The 22,646-nt window shown below is 37.5% G+C and overlaps 1 protein-coding gene across 2 annotated transcripts in view; it reads left to right on the top strand.

The window, feature by feature from the left end:
- CNKSR2 (connector enhancer of kinase suppressor of Ras 2) overlaps positions 1-22,646 on the top strand; it is a 1,535,139-nt gene that overhangs the window by 871,512 nt on the left and 640,981 nt on the right. The window contains exon 9 of one of the 2 annotated variants that reach the window (XM_078656116.1): positions 5,886-6,032. The exons of the other annotated variant lie outside the window; for it this stretch is intronic. Coding sequence (XP_078512242.1) covers positions 5,886-6,032 — 147 coding nt within the window. The remainder of the gene's footprint in view (positions 1-5,885; positions 6,033-22,646) is intronic. 2 annotated transcript variants of the gene reach the window in all.

Here is a 22,646-nt window from a genome sequence, read left to right as displayed (position 1 = left end):
GAACGTGAGATGCCGCAATGCAGCACTTTCTTGTAAATGAGGCCTTTCATTTCTACCTGATCAATTCACGCACTAATACAGATCCTAGGTTGCATTTCTTAGAGGAACAATGGATTATTTATGAAGTGTGACCCAGTGCCACCGACGTTGAGTCAGCAGACGAGTTTAGGGTCTTGTCAGTCAAGGAGAGCAGTATGCATTGATGTGTACATGTATGCATATCTACCAATATGTGTGTGTTGGTTTTTAACTGAATATATATTCACCTTAAATCCAAAGGTTACAGGCATGTTATAGTTCGGAAACAACATTAAAAAAACTTAGAAATTCACTGATAAAAACCAAAGCTTACAGAAACTTTAAAGTTAGGCTCGCATTTCACTTGTGCAAAACCAGAGAAATTCAGCAGTTATAGTTACGTGAGCAAACTATAACTTACGCCCCTGCTAGACACATTACATGATCAGTGACATCACTGATGACATCTCAAATGACATCTCTGATGACATCATCCATAGAACCACTCATACACCCACTCACAAACCCATAGAACCTCTCAGGCAGCCGCTGCGGCTCCCACATGACCACTCACATATCCATTCACAGACCTATACAAATACTAATACACCCACTCACTGATCCATAAAGTGACTCACACAGCCACTCACACATGTAGCCACTCACTTTATGGTAAGGGTACTTTTAGGGTGGTTTTTTTGGGTGGTAAAATAATTTTTACAGTACAGGTGGGGATGGGTTTTTTCGGTGATACAGGAATTTTTAGGGTTTAGGGTGCGCATGGGCTTTTCGGTGGCAAGGGGATTTTTCGGGTTTAAGGTGGGTATGGGTTTTTGGGTGGTAAGGGAATTTTTAGGGTTTAGGGTGGGAATGGGTTTTTGGATGAGAAGGGGATTTTTTAAATTTAGGGTGGGTATGGTTTGTATAGGAATATTTAGGATTTAGGGCGGGTTCGGGGTTTTGGGTGGTAGAGGAATTTTTAGGGTTTAGAGCAGGTATGGGTTTTTAGGTGGTAAAGGAATTTCTAGGGTTTAGGATGGGGAAGGGATTTTGGGTGACATGTTTTTTAGGGATTAGGGTGGTTATGGGTTTTTGAATGGCAAGTGTATTTTAGGGCTTAGGGTGGGTATAGGTTTTTGGGTGGCAAGGGTATTTTTAGAGTTTAGGGTGGGTATGGGTCTTTGGGTGGCTAAAAAACTAGTAGGATTTAGGGTGGATATTGATTTTGGGTGACAATGGTATTTTTAGGGTTTACGTGGGCATGGGGTTTTAGATGGCAACAGTGTTTTAGGGTATGGGGTGGTGTGGGATTTTGGGTGGTAAGGTAAGTTTTTAAGGTAAGTATAGCTTTTTAGGTGACAGGAATTGTTAGGATTTAGGGTGGGCATGGATATTTGGCTGGTTGGTGTGGGTTTTTGGGTAACAATGGAATTGTTAGGATTTTAAGTGGGTATGGGATTTTGGGTAGTAGGGAAATTATCAGGGTTTATGGTGGGTATGGGGTTTTGGGTGATAAGGGAATTTTTTGAGTTGAGTGTGGGTATAGGTTTTTAGGGTGGTACAGGAATACGTCGGGTTTAGGGTGGGTATAGGATTTTAGTAGGTAGGGGAATATTTAGGGTAGGTATTTGTCTTTGGTTGGCAAGGGAATTAATGGGTGGGTTTAGGGTTACACATATATATATATATATATATATATATATATATATATATATATATATTATACCCACCAACAAGCTTACCGATTCCTGTAAGCATGAACCACACCAATACAAGTCTGTCAAAAGGTATTTTATTGTTCTAAGGCAAAAAGACAACCAACAAGCTTACCGGCCAAACACACATCCATTTTTAGTCTCCGACAAACACCTTTCTGACACTTTTCTACTCTGAAGACAGTCCAGGGTATGCCTGTAGCAAGTTCCTCTCCAGAGCAGGATAGAGGCATCACCACCCACAATTAAGTGGAATTATAGGGGACCATAAATCACAAAAAGGATTAAAAGGGAAAGTCACATCATGTTCCCAGGAGTACACCTGTAAACTGTGACAGGTTTAGTTATTATGGCATGCTTTTGGAAACCTTTGTGAATGAGAAAAAGTCATAAAATGGTCACGGTTCTTGGCACAACACATATTTGGCATTTTTGTTTTCAATTGTTAGCGGTCTATGGTATACATATTTTCATTTTACATTTTTGGGCATTCCCGGTAATTTTAGGTCAGCAGATAATTGGCAACTTGCTCTGAAGGTGCTTCAGCATTGTGCCATTTTTTTCAAATAGTTTCAACAGCCCACTCTACCAGAAACATTATTTTGGTACCTGATGAAAACGAATTCTTGTTAAACCAGGAGTGTCCAAAATCGAGCAACTTGGGCAAGATGAATGCTATATTTTCAGAATACCAATTCAGGCCCGATTTACGGTTTGACAAATGTACTTTGTCCTTCAGGGAGCCACTGGAAATTACTTCTGACATTCTGACGTACTGCAGTTGATCAAAATTAGAGCTGAACATCAGCCCAATGGCCATCTCTGTATCTTGAAGGGAACTGCTGAGAAGGCAGTTCCTTCAAGGAGCAAAAAAATCTGGTGGGTGGCCGCTCTCAGTGTTATCAGTAGTCTATGAAAATTGTTCAAAAAACAAAACACCAATGACCCTCACATCCTACAGGTTCCTTCCAGGGTGTGGATGTTTTGTTCTTTTTTTCTGGATCCTCTTCAACAGGTTTTTTCTGGCAGTAATGTGCAGAAGAAAAATGATGTTACACAACTCATCCTAAATGGGACATGCAGTGGAATGTGCTTCCTCTGACAGCTGCATACTCCGTGGGGCCATCAGAGTAAGCTTTTCCATGACCGAGCCCACAAAGTCTGTGTTGATGGAAAAAGTAGGGTCCGCCCTGTCACACTGAGAGTTTGTCAGACTGGGTACTTCATTGCATTTGTGATAGAATGCCCTGTTGACCAAACTCCAAATCAGGCCCTTCTTATGAAATGATTCCCAATCATATTAATTGGGCCCTACTCACAATACCATTTTTGCTTGTAAATCTGCATTCCAGAGGGAGAATGTGACCTTACATTCATAAATCCATGTACTTCTATGCCACATTAAACAAAGAACACAATGCATTAGGCTGAAGTAAATCCCACACAAATGGTAAGGAATGGGCCTTTCAAACCTTTGGTTAGCCTTGAGGGGTTGTGAATGGCCAAAAACACATCCATTTTTAGTCTCCAACAAACACCTTTCTGACACTTCTCTACTCTGAAGACAGTCCAGGCAATGCCTGGGGCAAGTTCCTCTCCAGAGCAGGATGGGGGCATCACCACCCACAATTTAGTGGAATTATAGGGGACCATGATAGATATTAATACATATTTTCCAATCTGAGAACAGGAAAGAAATGGTCAAATATGCCATAACACAGCTGTGCTCACTTTCCGCCTTTGGGAAATTACAAAAATGAATAAAAGGGGAAGTCACATCATGTTCCCATGAATACACCTGTAAACTGTGACAGGTTTAGTTATTATGGCAAAAAGTCATAAAACTGTTCACCTTTGTGGAAATGTAATTCTGTGAATTATAATTTTGTGAATCAGACCCATTGTATATAGGTGTACTCCATGTGGCTATCCAAATAATCTACTATGCTGATGGCTCATGATTTCAAATGCTCATGAAATCAACGTTTTTGGCTTGACTAAAGTATTCCTGTTGTTGAAAGATCTATCCACAGACGTATTAATGATGGCAGCCGTTTGCACAAATCATTAGCAAGCTTGTGCTATATAGAAATATGAGTTTGCCCTCATTGAAATCTTCATGCTTTAATATAATACATAAAGCAGGACTCATGCTGTCTCATATGAGAATACAATTTAAAATGATGGGTAAAGCAAAGCAAATAAGAAATAACCAGTGGCCCTTCATTATTAATCAACTTGAATTTAACTTAAATTCAATTAAATGATTTCATTCTCAAGTATTTCCTCTTAAATTTGCTTTCTTCCTAGATATTTACTGATCTTGGAATGAAATTGCTCCACACTTGAACTGCATTTATGAATCAGTCAATGAAACAACTGGCAGATTAGTTGTGAAACCAACATATAGCTTCCTCCTCTAACTAGAGTAATGGAGTGATGGATCCTATTTCATTAATGTAGTTCAGAGTTCTTCACTATAATTCAATATTTCGTAAGCTAAACTCATGTGATCATAGTCGTAGTTTATGTGCATGTAGAACACAGAATATATCGACATGAAATAACACACTTGTCTCCAGTTGGTCCTCTTGCCATATTTTCAACTGCAGATTAGTTCCAACATGCCAACATTCAATCTTTGATAGGATATCAGTTTCTGTGACCTTCCTCATGACAGGTAACTGCAAAATTGCTGTATCTTGTCTAATGCTAAATACATTGAAAAGCAGTGGTAAATGGTAAAATAAGTTAATGACTGCATGTCAAAAATATCTTAAGGACATTCTGTTTGACCTCAGTAGATGATATTTTACCACCACTCTTATTAAATGTAGTTTTAGCATTGACCTTAATAGTAAGTTGTCTATCACCTTGTGCTTCCTACCATTGATTTTCTGTGTGTTTAGTATCATACTCTGCCCACCATTAATACACTTTTCATTTTTTTGTATATCTTAGTGCAACATTAGTGCAATTTCCAAAGGTGGGCTGTCTTCCAACAATGTTATGAATTTGTTGGGTATTCAGGTTTTTGAGGGATAGGTGCTGTAAAGAATACTGCCAAGCCCTCTTTGTGTTCTCAACATTAACCATTTGTCTGTCCTGTTTGTGGGCCTGGAGTTAAGGGCAATAAACAGATTCAGAGAGAATGTAAGGGTTATTTAATGGCTGCACTGAATTACCTGTAATTTAATTTGGTACCAGAATATCCACATTTAGACATAGTACTACAAGAATATTATATCTATATCACACACATATAGATACTGGAATGGCATGGAGGTAAAAGTACATGGGCAAGTACATGTTTATTATACTTAACTCCATGTATATGTACCTTGTAACACACACACACACACATATATATATATATATATATATATATATATATATATATATATATATATATATATTTATTCAAGGTAAATGAATATGAAGTTAAGAATAGTAAAACTACACTTGCCTTTATGTTTTGCTTCAGTATTCTAGCAGCACAATATTGTTTTAGTCTACATTTTGACATAGAACCCTCATTAGGATGCCTTATATGGGCAGGGCTGGACCAGATGTAGAGAAAGCCTTTCTGGACACTGTGAAAAGACAGCATGCATACAGTGATGCAGCTGAATTACAAGAAATCAAGTCTAAGATCATTGATTGGCTAAGAGACCAGGCCTAACTTTTAGCTTGCCTTTCTTCTACATGGGTCATGTAATATATTTAATAGTTGTGATGGGTAGATTAATGGAAATAGTGGTCGGCCAAATGAGTCCCAATTTGGATGACCATCTTTCTTAAGAGTATTGGTCATAGGTTATTTGTGGCTTAACTTTGCTTGAGTTTTAAAGGTGATGTTCTGGTAAAAGAAGCAAAATATGGAAAAGCAAAGATTTGAGAAGTTCTGCTGCCCTACTTCTACAAAGCTTGTCTAAGAGCCATAAGTCATAAAAAGGATATCATTATGAAACTCTTCAATTCACCACATACAGTCTAAAGTTCTAATCCTGAAACAAAACAAATATTAAATTAGAACACGTGTCCTATAATGTTACGCATAAACTTTAATCTATAAATTGTTAAAAGGGGAGGGGCATTTAAACTTTGCATACTATGCCTCAATTTTATTGTAATAATTTTGCTGGTTACCAGGTGGGGTGGCAGTTGAAAAATTTGGTGAATGCACTACGAGACGACCCGAGTGGTGTTATCTTAACTTTGAAAAAGCGACCTCAGAGCATGCTTACCTCAGCGCCAGCCTTACTGAAAAATATGAGATGGAAACCTCTTGCTCTGCAGGTAACAATGCTTAATCATAAGTCATACACCATCATTCTAGCCATAGATTATCTCTGCGATGCTTGTCTGTGCTTCATCTCAGCAGCATATGAATTTCCGTGTTATGCTTTTAAAAAATTGTCATTTAAGTAACCTCTGCACTCTTGAACAGCTTACCTTACAAAGTTCCATTTTCACCAGATTTGATGGTCTGATCAGCTGAATTGCATGACATGCAGCAATTATGCCATGAAATGTATCTTGTCTTTTGTTGGCTTGACTGCAGATAGCAGCATTGAGAGATATAGCCATGACTAATACCAGTTGTTAGTGGGTATATTTCTGAGCTGCTCGTGATCATTAGTAACATCCCTAAGTTATACCAAAAGCCCTAACTCCTACTTGTTACTAATACCAAGGGATGAATTTAAGATAAATTCAATCTCACTAATTGATTTAAAACTATTAATTATGTTGTGCTTTTAACATCTATATTGCACTTCCCTTCTTGTTTGGAAACCTGCATGTCAAACCTATAGTACCAGAAGTTTGAATCACCATATATTTTTCAATTGCTCTAGTTCTTTTCTGTACTCATCAGACAAACTAGAGCTGAGGGCCAAGGAAAAACTAGACATATAGAGTTGGGTGTTAATGAAAAACACACTTACTGTAAATTCATCAAATGTGTGCAAAACGATCACAATAGGGAAAAATAAATCATTTAAAGGTGATAAATATAACAAATAATGTTGTAGTTTAATGAAGTATCGCTCATTGTGTATTGAAAAAAACAAGGAAAGCGAAGAACACGTGGCTGCCAATGAATTACATTTGGATAATATCATTAGTAGTTTATATTTCAATATTAGACATAGTTTAAGACTAAGCCATAAAATGGTGACATGCAGTCCAACACCTATTTACAAAACATTGACATTTTAACCCCAGCCATAATTCTAATGCGATCTTTTCAGGGCAATATGGTAGAGAAAATTGTTGAATCATTTCCAAATATCATAGCCTTTTATGAACTGTTTTAGGTTTCTGGCAGTTAAGTCTCAAGAACTGGAACATTACTCAAAGAGCTAGATATCTTCATAGGAAAGCTAAAACTATAATTAGTTAAATATACCACCTTCATGTTAAAAAGTAGCACTGATCGACTGGAGCTTACAAATGACATTTTAATGCGTCATTCTCTTTAATAGTCTGCAGAACCTTAGCCCCTCTGGTATATTTATTTCCAGAAAACATGCATTTCAAATGTTTTAGAAATAAGTTTGAAAATATAGTCTTGTCTGCACTCTTCTTAGCAACTCTTCATTATAGCCTGGAAAAATAACTTTTGAGCTTTAGAAAGAATCATAACTACTGGTTCAACTCCTTTGTCATTAAATATGCAAAGGCAACTAAAATGCCAACATAGAGCCAAAACCTGTGTGTAATTTCTAATACCAATTAAATCCAATAATGACACAATGAGCTACCTTTAACCTTTTGAGTTCCAAAACAATCCTATCCTACTAAAACACCACACTCAGTCTTGCTACCTTCTTAAGCTATGTCAAAGACATTTTGAAGAATTATTAAATCACAGGTTTAATATACATTATATGGCGATCCACAAATAGACTCTTTTTTGTCTAGCCCAAATATCAAATAGTAAATCATGTTGCAGTAGATTATACATTCTATTTCTAGATACTCTGCAATCCTTTCCTTGATTTCAACTCTCCAGTGAGTTTGTAATAAGAACAATCGGTATCAAAGGAGTTAGTCACTAGGCCTCTCTTAATTCTGTGATGTAGCTTAAAGATGTGTCTCCAGCCTTCATGAATATCTCCAGTTTCTAATGTGTGGTTGTGCAGAGTTGCTAGAGGAGAGACAAATTATTTCTCTTTCAATCTTGTGTGTTACATGAATAGTTTGCCAGAGGCACATTGAATGATAAGGATAGCAAACAATGAATGACAGGACTTGACCTGTGACATGATGATAGTTTTGAGGTAGTCTCAGTTAAATACCTAACTTTGACTGCCTTCTACACTTGTCCTAACTGCCTTAAAGGAATGCTAGCCTTTCAGGCATTCTCCTATTTCTGTATTGGCCAACAACCTTTTGACTTTGATTTCTTAGAGGAACTGGTGATTATCACCATTTCTGTTTCATCTGCTACTACTTTAAGTAGACCTACCACTGTAGTTGTTCGGAATATTACACACAAGGCTTCATATGGTGATTCAGCTTTTTTCGTCTGCCTCCATACACTCTTCCCCATCCCCTCTTTCTGACTTTTGCATCACTGCGTTTTGCTCTACTACTTATTTTTTTAAAGGATTATTTATCTTCTTGTCTGATGCTCCATTTGGGGTTTGCTTTTTGAATGTCTTTCCTGCATCAAATGTCTTTCCTGCATCTCCTGCGATGTTTTTACAATTACCCATCCCTATTTTAACTATGTTGCAATTAATGGCATGGTGCCTTCTAAACATAAACCTGTTTTCATCTATTGACCTTTAACCAATGAGAATTCCTTGTCAGAAATAGATTATCTATAAATGTGGTTCCAAGACATTTTATTACCTTCGTCAGAAACATGTGCCAAATAGAGATGTGTTTTTGTAACCTTTATATACCTATTCACATGCAACTGTATTTTGAAGCTGAAACATGCTCTGAATGACTGTGAAAGGGCATGGGAACTGTATCGTAATTATGTTTCTATTTTATTATGCTAAAGTAAGTGCATCTGTTATGAAGGGCTCAATGAGGACCTAAGTCGATTATTTTGTTTTTTAACATAACAAAGTTTGATATCTATCTGTTGTATTTTTCCACATTGGGTGACATTTTGTGCATGCAAAGATTATGCTTAATTCCTGAGTCAAGACATAATAGCAAAAGGTTTCACAGTGTAGTCAGTGGGTATGTGGCTGAGTTAATGAGTGAGTGAGAATATGAGTTTTTACAGTTTCATTTCTGCCACTAACTGCTATGTTCTCTATCCATAGTTTAATAGAAATTTTGGGGCTTCACCCAACTCCAAAGTATATTTTGATTAAACACTATCCACCTGCAGTAGAAAATAGAAACCACTATACACATAGCCACTTAATCGCCCCAATCAACATGGATTTTTGTTTTTCTCCATGACTCTTCTATTTTTAAATACAAGTATGATACATCTCATATATTTTATAAAGAAATTAATAATGGAACACAGGCTGCTCAATGGACAGGAGCCAATAGTAGCAGCCTATATACCTGTGGCATAAAGATATATCTGGAATAGTAAGGACATCTACTCTATCCTGCAGCAAGAATAGACAACTACACTGGTTGTTAAACAAGATATGTGTTCGAAAGTCCCAAGATTGCTAACATCAAAGAATAAAGACTACAATGACAATGAGCACTGTAAAATACTTATGTCTATGGTTCATATCGTTTCTCTACCGGTGAAGGTGTTAGCAGAGTAAAATTGAGTTTTCTTTAGTCTATTACTATTTTGGTGCTGATGTATACTCACAGCTTATTACTAGTATTTCCTCAGCAGAAAAGGGGGAGAAGGGCAGGACACTAAGAAATGCCCAAGAGGAACAACTTAAGAACGTTATAAATTGTTTACTTCAAGTACTTTCATATTCATAGTAAAATGGTTTTTAATTTAAAAACATGCTTCTACACACAAAGCCAATTTTGTTCCCTTCAGAGAAAAATCACAGTTCAAAAATCATAACTTCTTAAATTAAAAAATTGTATTAAATAAAATGGATATCTTTAAAAATTATTGACTATTGCCATTATATTTAAGGCGCTTTACCCATTGCAAAAGAGGCAATTTGTCAAACTTGTCTCCACTTGGTAAAGCATTTTACCCATCCACAATAGAGGCAATATATTTTTCAAAGTTTATATATGCACAGTAACACAATATATAATTACAACTATTCTGCTATTTTTCTGTTTGAAAGCTCCGTATCCATATTTCCTGGACTGCTGTTTTTTGTATTCTGCTTAAAATTGATAAAACTACAATTAGCATGTTAAATTGAATAGCACTGTCCCGAAAGCTAAAAGTAACAAATGACACCTCAATGTAATTACAAGAAATAATCGCTTCAAAGCTTTTGCCGTATCTTAATAAAATGGTTTTGTACTATGTTATTGTTGTATATGCACTTTTATTTTATTTGTTTGGTAGGGAAATGTAGGAGCATTGATGGATGAGGGTACAAAGAGTACACAGAGATAACGGACAACAATTTACCCAAACAAATGGCTGCATAGCTGAATCTGAAATATGATATGAAGGACTTTAAAATGACATGGCATCTGCAACTTGTAATTATGTTTGCATGTTATCAGGCAAATCTAAATAAAAAGGAGGGAATGAAGAAATGTAGGAAGGAAAGGAAGAAGGAAGGGGAACATGGAGGGAAATTAAGAAAAGGAAGAACATTCTCCCATAATTATTGTTATTCTTAATTCCATTTAACCAGTTGTTCCACTCTTGCTCCGGAAAGAGACATGCACATACCCTATACATCAAATACATAGAACTGTGTACATGCACCTAGTTCCTAAAATAAGAATTTTTCAAGATAGGCGTAGAAATTCTGATTGTGAACAACCCACCTTGTACATTCTCAATACTAGACCATATATTTCAGTCATTGTCATGCATGTGTTTTGCATTTTACTAGATAAATATTAGAGTAAGTGCATTTTATAATAGTTACCTTTATAAAGCACAACATAAACAGTGTTTTCTCTAGCTGTTTATCCATGTATTATAATTACAAAGAAATGGAACTTAATTCATTTCTTTTGAAGAGGACAGGCGTCTGATCAAGCCATTTAGAGTTCAAAACTGTAAACTATAAGTTATCAAATGATACTGTAATGGTCAATTGAGCTGTTTTAACAGTGTTTTGTTTTGTTGAGTGCTAATGGTCCAGCTGGTCTGTGGGACCTTTCATGCTTTAGAACTTTTTAAGTGTCATTTTACATACCAGCTCAACTTTACATATCATTTGTGTTGTCGTGAAGTGTACGTAGAATTAGGCAAATGAGCTAGGACTATCCTGTTTACTACAAATCTATTTCTACTACCACAATACCAAGCCGAAGTGAGGCAAACACTTCCCATTATATACTTCTGTTCTTGTTATAATGCAATAGCTAATATTTCCTACTTAGTTTAAGCAATGTACATGTAGTTCCGGATGATAATTATTTTCATTTAAACATATTAAAAGTTTAATCAAGTTTTTTTTACCATGTGCCAGGCAAATGTACTTTCCTTTTTTTTTTTACAAGTAAGACATTATACAAAAAAGTTTGAGCCCTAACTCTGTGTGTCTTAACTACCCAATTCTATTTAGAATATATGCTTTCATTTATGAGTTTCACATTCTTCCTGGATTCACTCTGGGCAGTTTGAAATTCGAGTTTGTACAATGTCTCTAGAGGTATCACTGATGCATACCACCTTACAGTGCCCTGTTATTCTAATAAATAAGCCTAACTCCTCACTTTAAAAACCAGAAACCAACAACAGCTTGCCACTCAAAGTGCGTACACACATATAAAGATAGTTTACCCCGATACATAAATGACAGTACTCTCCGTACCATCAAACAACTTTAAAAGGATGTAGATTTGTTTCTTGGGTGTGGATATGAGATTTAATGATGGTTAAAAAAAACGGTTAGAGAAAATCAGCAAGGTTTTAAATACAATATAAATCAGTAGAAATTATTATGCTGGCTTGTGATATATTCAACCAGATGAAACTGAGTGGTAAGCTGCTTCATGAAGTCTTAAAGACATCAACACTTAAGAAACAACAATATTTTCTGAAGCATTTGTTGCATCTTGCATAGAGTAAATTGAAGGTGTGTATAGATTCATATGTGGGTAAGCGCAAATGTGTTGGGCAAGGCAGTACAGATGTTTTAAACTGACTTCAGCTTTAGAAGGTATGGCTTAAGAGTGGACAAATATCTGGGTGAAGTATTTTGACATGATGTTAAGGTAAGCACAATATATTTTAATGTTATGATAGAGGTAGTTCTGGAACATATTTGACTTTTTGTTAATGCAATGAACATAATAAGAATCCAGCTAAGTTGGGATTCAATAGACAATAATCCATCTGAAGCAGCAGTGGTGGGAATGTTTTCCAACCATGAGTTCATGGATCAGAAATAAAGCCTCCTAAGAATAAATAGAAACAGTTTTATGATTATTCAAAGCACATTTCAAATGGATATCGTATGGATTTCTGTTATGCATGATTCACATGCATTTGCATTAATGAGGATAACAACAAAGAAAGTGTAACTATATATTGACCAAATTATAAAATGCTAAAAAAAAATTTGATCCAGATGGAGTGAAGAAAATCAGTGTGCCAGTCCAGCATCGCATACTCTACCAATAGTCTTGTCTCTTTACTAAGATTTAAAACATTGCACACAATGCTGCTACCTAACCTCAATCAACTGTCCATAGTTCAGACCAGTCACCAAAGTGAGAGAACATGCTTTAATCAAACTAATGAAAAGCTTCAAAGCATCGTTAGCTCCCACACCATTCTGAACAGTGGGCAACTTTACAAACCCGATTATCACCCTTGCACTGGCAATAAGGACCCTCATAAGCTCATCACTACAGAATGGATCATGCCCAATGCACTTTCGTTAGACTAAAATGATTTGACCAGCAGGTATACAAGACACTTTAAATAGTTAATACAACAGATAAAATACAATAGCATAAGATTGCAAAACAACATGACATAGTATATATTTTCTCAGTTAAGCATAACATAATGGCAATAAACCTGCTTTACTAAACCCTAAAACTGAATAACTCTTATATGATTATTAAGACCCTTCATCAAAAGTTCACCACTAAAAGAAGTATACAAACCTAATGCTCATTAATATCACTAAAATGACCACAAACCACTTTCTAAATAACTTAACATAACAAAACACAACATAACATAACATGTCCTTCATCCTGCTTTAAAGAATCCTTATACCAACAGTACTCCATTATACCATCAATAACATCCCCAGTGTTCACTCTTATCACATGTATGGCCCCACCAGTGGCAGAAATAGAGTTTGTATAGGGTTTAAACTAACATAACATAGCGATGTATAAACTTGCGGAACAAAATACAACCATGCATATCAAAGCAGACATAAATAACCAAACATAAAGTACATTTATAGAGTACAAATACCCTTAAAATGCATGCACATAACAACAGTTAAACATCCCACCTATATCATAACATAGTAGCTGCCCGTAACATCATACTCTCACAAAACATAATGCGTAAGTGCAGCACCACCCGTTGCATCGTGTTTGGAGCATGCCTTCTGACCTTACTGACCTCAATCAGCATCTCCCACATATGCCATACAGCAACAAACAACATTGCCACCACATACTACTGAAACAGTGCCCTGGAGTTATTGAGAATCAGATGCCTTTGCAACTTTGTAAGAGATATGAAGTACTATACAAATGCTTCAATTCAACATGATACACACATTTAGCATGGCAAAACATAAGTTTAGCAAAATAACTAAAACATAAAATGAAAGGAATGCATAACATAACAGAGCTCATTGGTTAGCAAATGCAACATCCAAATTAAGAGTACTTCTTACTAGTCCATCTTGCTCTATCTCTATGTTTTTGACCCATAGATTCCTTCTCAGACTCTAATAGCCTCATTACGATGTTGAGCGTAAAGTTTCCGCCTGACACCATCTCGGATTCGAGAACTGACTGACTCTCAGTCAGCGGTGCCGCCTAACCGGTTACAGTGCAACCGAACACTGTTCGGTAGGAGTCTTATTGTTTTCTAAGGTAGCCAGTGTTCTGACCGACAATACAGGCTTCTATGAGGAAATTCACCCCAAGGTTCCAGTCACACAATGCAGGGTTTTACAGGCAGTCCCTTAGTTACCCCCTCGGCCCCCAACAAGATGAAGAGGGCTCTGCTAGGGGCCCCAAAGTCACTTTCCAACAGCCTTTATGTGTCGGACAGGCTAACTCGGAAAGGCTGTTGGAAATAGACATCGTAATCGGTTGATCAGAAACATTGTCCATAGAGCTGCATGATGCGGCTCTGACCGACACAACTTCTCTGAGAGCCAGTCGGATCCGATTCAAAAGGACCACGAGGTTTACATTCCGACCACGAACATCGTAATCAGTCAGGCAGATTGTAAACCGACCGAGTCAGTCGGAAGGGTTCTGACACAGTCTAGGACATTCCGACTGTTGGGCCGAAGCTTTCCTACTCGACATCGTAATGAGGCCGTAAATTGTGTAGGTATCCTGCAGCAAGATCAAACATCAATGCAATCTCTCTATTTCAGACATCATCGTCCTCATTTATGAAAACTGTTGCATTGCTGCGTGAAAACAGTGATACAACAGTTTCACTGGGCCCTCCTCGTGACACGATGGATGCACCATATTTAATGTACAGTGCTCCACGTCGCAAGGAGTTACAGATACGTCATTATTTCTGACATATCTATAGGCGCAGTAATGACACATTGCTGGAGTGTTTGGCAAAAGTGACACAACTCCAGCAATGCATCATTACACATTGCCAAGTCCCATGTTAAATGTGCCTGCATCATTGTGGCGTCCTAGAAGTGGCACAGTGAAAACTGATAGATTTCCCTATGCTACTTCTACAAGGCTTTTTACGGGGGACGCCCACCCTGCATACATTATACCTGACACGTAATCAATGCTACTCTTTCTTCAAACCATGGCTCTCAAAACTGAGCTGAAGCTGGGTTACTTCTGACAGATCACTCTGCCTCTGCTCTACCAACACCTTCCTTGGGAAGTTGTTGATGAATACAATGAATGGTGTTTCCATCACACACCCTATGAGAGGAACATCGATTAAATTAAAAACTACAGCGACATGTGATTCAACCAATGTGATCTATTTACTAAAATGTCCATGTTGACTAGTATTCGTGGGCAAAACAACCAGGAAAATCAAGATTCGTGTATCAGAGCACAAAAGCAACATAAGAATTAAGAATATTAAGTCCACCGTTGCAGTGCATTTCAATGAAAGATCTCATAACATCTCTCAACTCAAATTTACTGTGCTGGAAGTGATAGAGAAACTACCTGGCAGAGACATCAATAGACTCTTATCACAAAGTGAAAACCTTTGGATTTATTTTTTAAATTCAATGAAACCTAACAGACTCAATGACCGCCTGGAATTCGCTTGTTATCTGTAAACAGAGTTATACATACTAGACTTTAAAAAATAAGGCCCCCGGGCCGGATGGAGTCCCAGCTGACTTTTTTAAAACGGACACAAAGCTTTGGTCGAGGGTGTTGTGTGGTGTTTTTAATGCTATAACAAGAAACAGTATTCCAGTATCCTGGAAGGAGTCCGTAATTATTCCCGTCTTTAAGAAGGGAAGTAGGGTAGACCCAGCATGTTATCGCCCGATATCTTTAATTGACTCGTCAGTAAAAAATTATGGGCAGGGACATCCTACTTAGACTTTAGGCATGGTTGGACGATAGAGGGGTCCTATCCAATCTGCAGTACGGTTTTAGAACTAAACGGGGTACTATGGACCAGTGCCTCAATCTGCAGATGTTAGTAGACAAATACACTAGGGCTAAAGATGGGTCTTTATATTTAGGGTTCATGGACCTATCTTCGGCCTTTGACCTTGTGAATCGCACCAAACTGTGGCACATCCTTGCCGATTTGGGCCTTGATCATGCGCTTGTTAATCTTTTAGCCGATCTCCACTCAGACCTTCAGGCCTCTGTTAGGGTTGACTCAGGTGGGCGACGTACTAGTCGTTTCAAGTCCAAAAGAGGGGTGAGACAGGGGTGCATTTTGGCACCCCTGCTTTTCACAGTTTATATCAACGCCCTCGAATCCGAGCTGAAGACTGCAACGCCGGACATACCGCGCATAGGGGAGACAAGTGTTCCTGTCCTCCTGTACGCGGATGACGCGGTGCTTTTGTCCAGCACAGGCTTGGGTCTTCAGCGGTTATTGGATGCTTTTGGCCGTTTCATGACTTCTTTAGACCTAAAGATAAATGCCAAAAAGTCACAAGTTATGATGGTGGGTAAAGGCTCACGCTGCAAGAAAGCTAAAACTTTCTATTGCAGCAAGGCAGAAATGCATAGAGTATCGACATTCCCGTATCTAGGAGTTACGTTTGAAGATAAAGGGAGCTGGGGCCCTCAAATAAGAAACAGAAACAGTGCCCTAGTAAGAACATCCTCTGCCATCTTGAGTTTCAGCAGAAGGCTGGGGGCTAGGCCAGTCCCAGCCCTCATGACCATCTATAACGCCAAGTGCGTGTCTGTTGCAACTTATGGTTGTTCTTTATGGGGATATGGGTCGATAGACTGCCTTCAGGCTTCTGAAAATAAATTTCTTAGATCAGTCCTGTCTGTACCCCAGTCAACACCTTCTTATTCTGTTCATTCTGAACTAGGGGCTGATTTCATAACAGATAAAATTCGAGTGGCCCCTCTAATCATGTGGCTTAAAATTTGGCTTAATAACGAACTATCTTTAAATCAGGCCATTTTGAGGGACTGTCTCCTACTTGATAATGCCCACAAAATTAAGTGGTTAACTTACGTCAAAAATGGTTTTAGCGCTCTGGGACGATCTAACCTTTTTTCCTCGCCGGAGCTTATTTCCCGGGCTGATATTGCTAGAACTAAAAGTGACATGCTCTTGAGGCTGTCGCTAATAAGAGAGGAAAAGGAACTATCAAAACCCTTGGTTAGAGCACACCTTTTGGTTGCAAATCCTCCAGGTCCTGAATTCTACCTCACTCTGGTCAACCGTCCCTTTCATAGGTTTTTATTAACTCGTTTCCGCCTGAACATGATTCACCTGATATTAGGTCAGTACACAACCTGGTGTAAACCCGATGAATTTCTTCCCTGTTCTTGTGATAGCTTTTCTATCCAAGATACTATGCATTTTACCATGTTTTGTGGGCATTTTATTGCGGAAAGGAGGAAGTATCTTGTGCCAATCTTAAAAAATGCAGGGTTCCTGCAAGTTAGACCAGCACTTCTTTACTTGCAGCTGTTAAATGAGCCTAGTACTGTCTTTCATGTAGCCAAATATTTGGTGTGTGCGATGCGCACCAAGAAAGGACTCATGGTAAAGAGAGATTGGAAACATTGTTATGAAGTACTGTACCTTGCACTTTAGTGGTCAAATATTATATCATTTCTATTATATATCAGGTTTATGGGGATGGCGGCATGATGTTTTTAACCTTTTTATGACAAAGTGATTTTAAAAACTTTTGAATTGTTGTTTTTAACTAAATTATGATATGTGGATTTTAATTCTATAGTTGTATATTTTTAATATTGTGTAATGTGTGTTTCTTTCTTATGATTGTATGTTTCTTTTTGTACCGTGCCTTTTTTTGATATTCATTTATCGAATTAAAGATTTTTGACTGACTGACTGACATACTACCTTATACTAATGGACCATTTTGTGCCACATTATCTATTGATGTTTTAGTGACTATCTTGACATTTATTTTATTTTACAGATCTGTATATTGTTTAGTCTATTTTAGGTTATGAGCAGTAGGTTGACTAACTTACCATTAAACCACATATCCCTGACACCAGCCCCCCCATAGAAAGACCTTGAACACACGATTGACACTCATACAAATAGATACATCATATCTCAACGTGACCCATAGAGTATTGCAGCATTTCGCAATATACTCTCTAATACGACACGTTTACAATTTCACCGACACCACTCCAAGATGGCGCCGGTTTAAGGAACCGGAAGAGACTAGTCCTATTTCTAACTCCAAACAACAATGTCCACCCATATGCCAGTGGATTCACAATCCCCATAGGAATGCCACGATTTAACGAGGCATGAGCTATTACACACAGAACGGCAGGTAAGAAGCGTTGTTTTGTATTTATCCTTTTATTCACGTTTACCGCGAATATTCACATATATAATGCCTTTTATATTTTGCACTAGTTATTCATTTTATAGGGATTAGACTCACTGTCACAGTGCGGTATATCCGCCATCACACGACTGAACAATAGTGATCATGCTAAACACCAGCAACACAGTTTTAATTTCTTATCACTATTTAACCGCTCCCATGCTGCTGATGAGCTCAGCTCGTCATCAGCCACGGTGCTCGTGTGCTGATGACGAGCTCAGCTCATAATGGCCATTAGAACGCTCGCACGCTGGGATAATTCCCCTGCTGTGCTGAGCGTTCTATTGAAACGGGTGTGGTCGTGATGAGCTCAGCTCGTCATGAGCACAGGAGCACTGTAGCTCATGACGAGCTCAGCTCATCATGAGCACCGGGGCGCTGTGCGCACCCCCCTGCCCCCCAGCTCAGCAAGAAAATTTCCCCAGCAGCCAAGGGGTTAAAGACTCGTCCACTATCGTCACCATTAATAGTAATACCCCGATAATGTGCCCTATGGTCAGCGCTAGATTTACAGGCAAAATAATCATATAGCGGACACACTTTTACTTGCGTCATCTGATTAATGAATAGCAAATTTCCAGAGATTGTACACTGATTATAAGATATAGACTAAGTTGTGATTATGTTGTTTTCTTATTGAGTCATGAACTGTGAACAATGACTTATGCAGTATCCTCATGAGAGTCATTTAATTTTTGATTTCGATATTCCCCTGAAGAAGTGCACATGGGTGCACGAAATGCATTGGGTATGCCATATGAACTGTATATATAAACATTGGATATGGAAACAAAATTTCTGCGGATTAAGAAAAGATATATGATTTATGTTCAAATAAAATGAACTTCAAGTTGATTTAAAACAAGGGAGTATTTATTTGATTACAAAGAGGACGGTTAATGATTTAATCGCAGATTGGTGACAATTGTTGTGCCCAGAGGGTCATCCTCTAAGTGTAGAGGTTGCTTGATCCAATAAAGCAAAAATATGCCAACTTTCTAAAAGTAAAATAGTAAATAAGAGTGCCCGCAAAGGATTTATTTGCACAAATACATTTATCAGATTAGACAAGTTATGACATCACTAATTAAATTTACAATTATTCAAGTCAGCCCAGAAAAATAATTATTACTTTAAGATTTTATTTTTTTCAGGAGCAGATGTTTAGATTAATATTTAATACTTAAAAGTTTATATTGTATATACAAAGGGGTTCACAAAGGATCAATCTCAGAAACACATTGACAACGGTTACAAATTAATTTCATATATCCGGAGGGACCACAAGTCAATGTGTTGGCCGTCCAATTCCTATACACAATATTTACAAATGTTTAACAAAGCAGAACGAGGTTACAAATAGCACATTTTACAATAGTTTTCTTAAAGGAAATTGGACACTACGTCAACGTTTTGGTCTCTGTAGCTGTAAGTCAATGAGACCATCATCAGGACTGTAGATGTTTAAAGATGATAGCATTAATGGAATCACACCACTATTTAAATACGGTGAAGATACATCGATATACAATTACTACATAAATGGCTTATCCGGGTAGTATTTTACCCATGACTGTCGTAATGAATTAGACTCGGCTGCGGAGGTTGTTTTGACCTCATGTAGTTCGAAATGAATTAGACAATGATTCATTTTTACTTAATTACAGAGGTACCAGACTTTGAGGTCCTATTTCTTCCCAATTGGAAATTACACATACAATGAAATAAGGTAATCCAAATGCTCTCTTATGGGAGAGTTAAGCCTTGCAGTAGTAAAAAATGACTTTTGGAGTTTTTCACTACCAGGACAAGTGAAACATAACACTACATGTCCTGCCTTTTAAATACAGTGCACCCCGCCCTTTGGGTTGTCCATGGCCTACTTAAGGGGTAACTTTCATGCATAAAACAGGAAGGTTTGTGTCTGGTAAAATGTTTGTGGGGAAGACCACCCCAAGGTGGTCAGGTCTTACAGTTTACAAACACAGCCTTGCCACAAGGTTTAATTATCAATGCAAATGATTCAAAAGTAATTCTAGACTAACCTTGTGCTTTTTTAATTCTTTTTACAGAGAAGCATTTATGCAGTAATATGTTGGGCATTTAATACTTTACAACACGCTTCTTGAAACTATGCATGAAATTATTTGTAGTGAATTACCCAGAGGGTACCTTCTTTGTCACTAGATAGGATCATTTTATGCAATCCTTTGAGAAAAGTAGGTAAAAATGAGAAAAAAACAAAAGGGCACATGCTAAACTAAGTGATAAATAGTACCAAACCTAATGGTATGAGGTCAAATAAAATCAAACAAATGTTGAGGCAAGGACATTACTAACCTCTCTATAAAGGTGGTGGATTACACAAGTACCACATGCCACAACAGAGATCTAATTCTCTCTAGAGATAAGCTTAAAGCAAATAAAATATTCCTGGGTGCTTAGATAAAATGTGTGTGGATAACGGTCCAAGACACACTTCATTTGTTTGTTCATGCGCCTTCAGACCTATGACATGTCATTTGCATAGCAGAATAAAGGCAATTCTTTTTAGAATTCAGGATTTAATTCTCAGTGTTTGTACAGTTGGAGCAAATGAGCTAGCTAACCACAGCTGAAAATAAACTCTATATAAACTCAATATAAATTCTATAGTTCTGAACATGTTTTCATTTTAAATACAATAGTTATCAAGCAATGGCAAAATCACTTAGTCCAGCGTATAACTGAATGTGCTTTTTCATTAATTATTGTATGTGTGTGTGTGTGTGTGTGTGGTATTGCCAACGGGAGAGTAGGCTTTTGAAGAAATGGGTCACTGGGTGAATAAACAGATTCATGAATGCAAAGATGAGTGACTGAGATCATTGATTAATGAGAGTGGGTGTGCATAGATGGCAGAGTGAGCGCATGGAATTAAGCATCCATTAATCTAAATATTAATACATTCTTGCATTCATCCAATTGCCCATTCCCAATACCATACACACACAAACTCACTCACTCTATATAGGCGTTTTATCTTAGCAATAACTAGAAGTAATGTTTGTATAAAGATTCTATATAGAAATATACAGCACATTTATAAGATTATCCTTTGTGCATATATGATGGTGTAATGCCAGTGCTGATATAGGCAGACAGAATTACAGATTTTTTGTTACACACTTAACAGTTCAGGTATGTTAGTCTCACAATACTTCAGTTGCTGTTTTTCAGGTTTTTGGCAGACATCATTACCTCCCATATTCCTGGACTACACTTTCATCCTAATCTTCACACAACGGATGTTTAGAGTGTCAGAGTGCAGCTTGTAATAGTTGTGGCTGGAGAAGGACTATTTCATGTCTTGGTGCTCATGCGTTTCCAATGTAGACTCAGAGATAAAAAAGAAAAATGTTGTCACTCATGACAAACGAAGTTCCAGTCATTGAATGGCTGTACTATGGGCTGATTCCAAATGTGCATGACATTCCTACAAAGTCTGAAGATGCCTCATTCAAAGCTTTTCCCTATGTATTACGTTAATGTCCTTTAAGCCTTTTATACAATAATTTTGTACAAATGAGTGCGGATTAAACTCAGGAAATGATTCAACAAGTGCACTGGGATTTTTGGCATTCACAATTAACAAATACGGCCTATACAATTTGAGATTTTATAAGGAGCCTTTCACTTGACAATGGGTTAATCAGAGTCAGGTGTGTTCTTAGCTGGACCGGAATGAGGAAAATTGAGGGATGGCATGTATTGAATTTACTGAAATGATAATTAAAGCCTCCCAGGAAAAATTTATTTGGGTCTCAGAAAGGTTTTCTGTCATGAGATCACTGAGTCAATTAACAAGCTCAAGTACTTCTCATGGGTAATATAGATAATATGGAACTGGAAAGAGGAGAATAGCTTATTGCTCTGAATCTTACATAGCCCTGAAGTAGGATGCATGAATAACACCCATTGGTAAGTTTGCCTTAGCAATCAAGACAGATTATAAAGTATTCTTGGAGAATAGATAGGTTAACAACATGGTGAGATATTTCCTTTGAGGTCAAGATTATGTGAAGTGATCAGGACTGAGATTTCTATTCTATATTCGATGGCTTACCTGAGGTTGTGTTGGAGACAGCTGAACATTGCTTACACAGTGTCACTCAAAGGAAAAGAAGTAATCAGGATGAGGAATAAATTCCTAATTGTGTACCCCATGAATAAGTATCAGTGTTCTCCTTTTTTGTTGTTTTAAATTAGGAGTATAAATGCAAAGTCTCCATGGGACTGCATGTGTTTGACACATTTTCTGAATTGAATGCGAGAAGTAATAGCTGAATTACTCTCTTAGAGATATGATCAAAGGTTCTGTTTGTTTGATTATATGTGTCACTAAAGGGTAAGGGTCTATAGTTTGTCTTGAGAGGATTTGGAGGGGTTTTGACTTACCTATGAAAAAGTATTCTGCAGTTCTAAATGAGTGTATGTATGTATGCGTGTGTTCTATGAGATGAGCAATCTCACATCTGTGAAAAGAGATTCCTGTGTGGTAGACACAGCATTTAGGATTGAAGGAAGAATG

Source organism: Lissotriton helveticus, chromosome 8, assembly GCF_964261635.1.
Source record: "Lissotriton helveticus chromosome 8, aLisHel1.1, whole genome shotgun sequence".
NCBI classification, from domain to species: Eukaryota; Metazoa; Chordata; class Amphibia; order Caudata; family Salamandridae; genus Lissotriton; species Lissotriton helveticus.
The sequence above is the reverse complement of the archived record's forward strand: the minus strand, read 5'-3'. Positions and strand labels throughout refer to the sequence as shown.